This window comes from Sinocyclocheilus rhinocerous, unplaced genomic scaffold (assembly GCF_001515625.1).
Source record: "Sinocyclocheilus rhinocerous isolate Xijiao unplaced genomic scaffold, SAMN03320098_v1.1 scaffold874, whole genome shotgun sequence".
Taxonomy (NCBI): Eukaryota; Metazoa; Chordata; class Actinopteri; order Cypriniformes; family Cyprinidae; genus Sinocyclocheilus; species Sinocyclocheilus rhinocerous.
The window spans coordinates 267,682-273,681 of record NW_015658511.1 but is presented as its reverse complement, the minus strand read 5'-3'; the positions used below and the strand labels follow the sequence as shown (position 1 = coordinate 273,681).

The 6,000-nt window shown below is 35.2% G+C and overlaps 2 protein-coding genes across 2 annotated transcripts in view; both read left to right on the top strand.

The window, feature by feature from the left end:
- LOC107722326 (huntingtin-interacting protein 1-related protein-like) overlaps positions 1-1,785 on the top strand; it is an 18,938-nt gene extending 17,153 nt beyond the window's left edge. Inside the window, exons 26-29 of the mRNA XM_016530639.1 lie at positions 1,112-1,174; positions 1,259-1,359; positions 1,441-1,546; positions 1,630-1,785. Coding sequence (XP_016386125.1) covers positions 1,112-1,174; positions 1,259-1,359; positions 1,441-1,546; positions 1,630-1,785 — 426 coding nt within the window. The remainder of the gene's footprint in view (positions 1-1,111; positions 1,175-1,258; positions 1,360-1,440; positions 1,547-1,629) is intronic.
- Positions 1,786-2,526: 741 nt separating this feature from the next.
- Positions 2,527-4,917, top strand: LOC107722325 (huntingtin-interacting protein 1-related protein-like). Its single transcript, XM_016530638.1, has 7 exons — positions 2,527-2,604; positions 2,689-2,789; positions 2,871-2,976; positions 3,060-3,183; positions 4,058-4,119; positions 4,246-4,575; positions 4,693-4,917. The coding sequence occupies exons 1-7, from the start codon at positions 2,527-2,529 to the stop codon at positions 4,699-4,701; spliced, it is 810 nt and encodes a 269-aa protein (XP_016386124.1). The 3' UTR covers positions 4,702-4,917.
- The last annotated feature ends 1,083 nt before the right edge of the window (positions 4,918-6,000 follow it).

Genomic DNA, 6,000 nt, shown 5'->3' with positions numbered 1-6,000 from the left:
AAGGATGTTCAACTCGGTTTTGTTTATATTTTGCTTAGCCTATAATTTTAAATGACCGATGTCGTATTTATTTATTTTTCTCTGCGACTTTCCTACTGTGTTAACAGAAAAATGTCAAACGTATTTAGTATTTTGACAAGACGAATAAAAATAGCTAAATAGGCTATTTTTGTACAACCTACATTTTTATTATTTTTTTCTCTCTGAGACACTTTTTCCCTATTATGTTGTCAATGTTAAATGAATTGTATCCTGACAAGACAAATAAAAATAAGAAATACAATTTTTGTAAAATTTTATTTTCTCTGACACTTTTTTTCCTACTGTGTTGCATAAAATATTAAACGAATTTTGTGTCTTAAGATAATTCCTATAAATTCAAGTCAAAGTCAATAAATTCAAGACTCTTGACAAGACGAATAAAATAACATACAATTCTGTGCAGACTACACTTTTATTTGTCAGCCTATCTCTCTTTCTTTCAGTAGCGGAAATTTAAATGTGAGATTCTGGAAACGAGATCTAAATTTAGCGGGAACGGTCGGGTCGGGAAGAAAATTATTCTAAGCGGACAGCGGGTGAACAAAGAGTGAATATATAGCGGGAGCGGGTGGGTGCGGAATAGAACCTTGCGGGAGCGGGACTAAAAAAACAGTCCTGATTTATTTTAAAGATTTAAAATAAATGCTGTTCTTTTGAATTTTCTTTTAATCCTGAATCCTGAAAAAAAGTATCATGGTTTCCACAAAAAAGTATCATGGTTTCCACAGCTCAACATTTATAATAATTATAAATGTTTCTTGAGCATCAAATCAGCATATTAGAATGATTTCTGAAGGATCATGTGACACTGAAGACTGGAGTAATGATGCTGAAAATTCAGCTTTGCATCACAGGAATACATTACATTTTAACATATATTCACATAGAAAACAGTTATTTTAAATGGTATTAATTTTTCAAAATATCTCTGTTTTTACTGTATTTGTAATGAAATAAATGCAGCCTAAGTTACTTTTTTCTAAACATACAAAATACTGACCTGAAACTTTTTAAATTGGTAATGTATATCAAGATTTTTCAAGTAATTTTGCATCACTTTTGTCCATAGGCTATACACATGCTGGTGATGGCTGCTACTGACCTGCAGAGAGACATTGTGGAAAGTGGCCGGGTATGATTTGGACAATTTTAGATCATTTTCATAAATCATGCATGCATACACACTCAATCACCTTATTGCCCTATTCCATCTTAGGGTGCTGGTTCTGTCAAAGACTTCTATGCTAAAAATTCACGTTGGACAGAGGGACTCATTTCAGCGTCAAAGGCTGTAGGATGGGGTGCAACGCAGATGCTGTGAGTGTGTAGAATATTTCAAGCTTTAACCTGGATTTATTAGCGTCAATCCCTGTAACTGTGATTTATTATCTCACAAAGTGAATCAGCTGATAAAGTCGTGACCGACAAAGGCAAATATGAAGAGCTGATTGTCTGCTCTCATGAGATCGCCGCCAGTACGGCACAACTTGTTGCTGCTTCAAAGGTAAAATTCATGAGACCAATATAAGTGTGTGTTTAATACAATCAAATCTGATGATTCTGACACATCAATCCTTCATTTAACAGGTAAAGGCAGATCGAGGCAACAAGAAGCTCCAAACTTTACAGCAAGCATCCCGTCACGTGAATGACATGGCCGCTGTTGTGGTGTCGTCTGCTAAATCAGGACAAATGCAGATTGAGAACAAGAGTGAGTGTCATGGACACATGCAAAAAGCATGAAACATACTCCATGCAAATAGTGAAGTTTGTTACCACCAACAATGCTGGAATGCACATTAAAGGAATAGTTCAACCAAAAATTAAAACTAGCTGAAAATGTACTCACACTCGGACCATCCAAGATTTAGATGAGTTTGTTTCTTCATGGAAACACATTTTGAGAAATTTAGCATTAGGTCACTTCCTCACCAGTTGATCCTTTGCAGTGAATGGGTGCCGTCAGAATGAGAGTCCAAACAGCTGATAAAAACATCACAATAATTCACAAATAATCCACATGACTCTAGTCCTTCAGTTAACCTCTTGTAAAATAAAAAGGTGTGTGTTTGTAAGAACAAATGCAGTACATCAAGGCATTTTAACATGATTAAACCATTGTTTCTGTCTAAAATATGAGTCCTCTATCCATAATATTGCCTTCTCCAGTGAAAAAGTAATCTTGTCTGAGTCAGAAGAGAAATATACACATATAAAGCACTGTTTACAAGCAAAAACAGTTCTAAACAAATATGTTGGTGGATTTGGATGTGAGAGGACAATAGGGGATTAACTTCACCGGAGGAAGCATTATTATGGATTATGGACTTGTATTTTAGCCAGAAGTGACAGTTTTAAGTTACAATGTCTTAATAATGGATTTGTTTGCAATAGGGGATTAACTTCACCGGAGGAAGCATTATTATGGATTATGGACTTGTATTTTAGCCAGAAGTGACAGTTTTAAGTTAAAATGTCTTAATTATGGATTTGTTTGTTACAAACACACGGCTTTTGGCTTCCGCTACTGATCTGCAGAGAGACATTGTGGAAAGTGGCCGGGTATGATTTGGACAATTTTAGATCATTTTCATAAATCATGCATGCATACACACTCAATCACCTTATTGCCCTATTCCATCTTAGGGTGCTGGTTCTGTCAAAGACTTCTATGCTAAAAATTCACGTTGGACAGAGGGACTCATTTCAGCGTCAAAGGCTGTAGGATGGGGTGCAACGCAGATGCTGTGAGTGTGTAGAATATTTCAAGCTTTAACCTGGATTTATTAGCGTCAATCCCTGTAACTGTGATTTATTATCTCACAAAGTGAATCAGCTGATAAAGTCGTGACCGACAAAGGCAAATATGAAGAGCTGATTGTCTGCTCTCATGAGATCGCCGCCAGTACGGCACAACTTGTTGCTGCTTCAAAGGTAAAATTCATGAGACCAATATAAGTGTGTGTTTAATACAATCAAATCTGATGATTCTGACACATCAATCCTTCATTTAACAGGTAAAGGCAGATCGAGGCAACAAGAAGCTCCAAACTTTACAGCAAGCATCCCGTCACGTGAATGACATGGCCGCTGTTGTGGTGTCGTCTGCTAAATCAGGACAAATGCAGATTGAGAACAAGAGTGAGTGTCATGGACACATGCAAAAAGCATGAAACATACTCCATGCAAATAGTGAAGTTTGTTACCACCAACAATGCTGGAATGCACATTAAAGGAATAGTTCAACCAAAAATTAAAACTAGCTGAAAATGTACTCACACTCGGACCATCCAAGATTTAGATGAGTTTGTTTCTTCATGGAAACACATTTTGAGAAATTTAGCATTAGGTCACTTGCTCACCAGTTGATCCTCTGCAGTGAATGGGTGCCGTCAGAATGAGAGTCCAAACAGCTGATAAAAACATCACAATAATTCACAAATAATCCACATGACTCTAGTCCTTCAGTTAACCTCTTGTAAAATAAAAAGGTGTGTGTTTGTAAGAACAAATGCAGTACATCAAGGCATTTTAACATGATTAAACCATTGTTTCTGTCTAAAATATGAGTCCTCTATCCATAATATTGCCTTCTCCAGTGAAAAAGTAATCTTGTCTGAGTCAGAAGAGAAATATACACATATAAAGCACTGTTTACAAGCAAAAACAGTTCTAAACAAATATGTTGGTGGATTTGGATGTGAGAGGACAATAGGGGATTAACTTCACCGGAGGAAGCATTATTATGGATTATGGACTTGTATTTTAGCCAGAAGTGACAGTTTTAAGTTAAAATGTCTTAATTATGGATTTGTTTGTTACAAACACACGGCTTTTGGCTTCACAAGACATTAACTGATGGACTGGAGTGGTGTGGATTACTTGTGGATTATTGTGATGTTTTTATCAGCTGTTCGGACTCTCATTCTGCCGGCACCCATTCACTGCAGAGGATCCATTGGTGAGTGATGTGATGCTAAATTTCTATGTGTCCTCTTGTTTCTTTTTTCCATAGACTCCATGGACTTTTCCGGCATGTCTGTTATAAAACTCAAAACAGAAGAAATGGATTCTCAGGTAAATTTGCCAAAATGAAAAATAGTACAGTTTTAGGTATTAAAACACCCTTACATCATCCAATCAAATCCCAAAGGATTAAATCAGACTTTTAATGCATACATGTAAACTCATATTTGTTTATAGGTGAAAGTATTAGAGTTGGAGAAGCAGCTGGTGAACGAGCGTATACGATTGGGAGAACTCAGGAGGAAGCACTATGAGATGGGAGGGATCCCGATGGACTCGTCTCCAGGGAATACAGTCAATAGTTTTGACAGTTCACTGCCTACTGTTTTTCCTGACCCGCCCAATATGGAACTGCCCAGTCTGGATGCGTTCACACTGGACCCACCCAGATTCGAACCACTTCGACTGGACCCGCCCAGACCGGAGCCCCCCGCAACCGAACCTGCCAAAACCAGCTCTAAACGAACCTCAATCTTCCATAAATCAGGCAGTCTCCTCAAGAATGCAGTAAGTATTCACAGACACTGTTCGCTTTGGACCAATTTAACTGTATTTCCAGTGAAAATATTGCCTTTATAATGAAATTTAGATGTTAAGTTGTTGTTCTTTGTTTATCTCACACAGTTTAGGTGAAAGGAGTCTGGGCCCTGGATGTATAAAGAAGAAACCATCATAATGTATATTATTTTCATAGTTTTATCATGAGTCTCTACTGTATATCATCCTTCATGCTTTGACAATACAATATGGTGTGAATTAAATATTCGAAATTATGCTTTTAATTTATAATATCATTTAGTGAATTGCTACAGTGAAATATTTTATCATGCAATTTTAAAAATTTTAATAAGTACCAGGTTGAAGACTTTACCTTTTTTTTTTTACATCAGCACCATCAATTGATGGCTGGTAGTTAATTTGGGATCTTTTAACACCTTTTAAAGTAAATGAACTTGAAGTTGTAAATGCAAATTGAAGTAAAATGATTAATTATGTTGGGTAAGTTATGCATGTGTTGTTTTTTTTTTAACACCTGTATTTACAGATGCAACAACAAATTAAAAACATGTTAGAAATCCATTCAAAAACCATCCATGAAATCTCCAATTTAATATGTTTATCAAAAACTGCACGCATACATAATCATACACGATTATAGGCAGTGTTGGGAAGGTTACTTTGGAAATGTAATAGGTTACAGATTACAAGTTGCCCTATTTTGTAATAAGTAGTGTAACTATTTCAATTACTTTATTAATGTAACTGATTACATTTGATTACTTTTTGATTTCTTTTCAAAATTTCTAATGAATGTTTTCAACTGTTAATCATTTTCAAACATTTAAAGCAGGCGGGGTTATAACACTCATTACTGACAGACTTCTCAAAATCCTTCATCGATTGAATTAAGATTAAAGTAATTGAATTTTAAAGTACAGCTACCACAAAATCAGACTTTAGAGATCATCCTGAGGTTAAATACAGATTTAAAATCATAACAAGATATAGTTTAATAGCTATGATACTGTTTTTTTTTTAATCAAATCTTTGCACAGCTATGACAGGAAACACTGGCATCTAACAATGCTTTTGAATGTAAAAAATCTTGTGTAATATAACTTGTGTTTGTTTGTTTGCTGTTTTTTATTGTATTTGTTATACTTGTATTTAAAAAAAAAAAAATTTGCCATGAAAATAGCCTAAGATGCTGACATGGCATTAAATAAATATATTACCGGTACTACTAAATACCTGTATACTACTACTACTACTAACCATGCTTTTGAAAAAACAGTTAATCTTAAATAAAACATAAACCCAAACAGGAAATAAAAAACAGTTATCGAATAAGCATGTGTCCTATTCTGTGTTCTAAACTCCTGAAACATTGGTGTCTCATATTTTAAAGCAGTCAATGCAATTTGGGAAAGA

Excerpts from the sequence above, each read along its gene's own strand:
- LOC107722325 (XM_016530638.1), top strand. The coding sequence starts at position 2,527 with ATGGATTTGTTTGTTACAAACACACGGCTTTTGGCTTCCGCTACTGAT. Across the intron at positions 2,790-2,870 it reads TGGGGTGCAACGCAGATGCT|TGAATCAGCTGATAAAGTCG; the intron begins GTGAGTGTGTAG and ends TATCTCACAAAG. Across the intron at positions 2,977-3,059 it reads AACTTGTTGCTGCTTCAAAG|GTAAAGGCAGATCGAGGCAA; the intron begins GTAAAATTCATG and ends TTCATTTAACAG.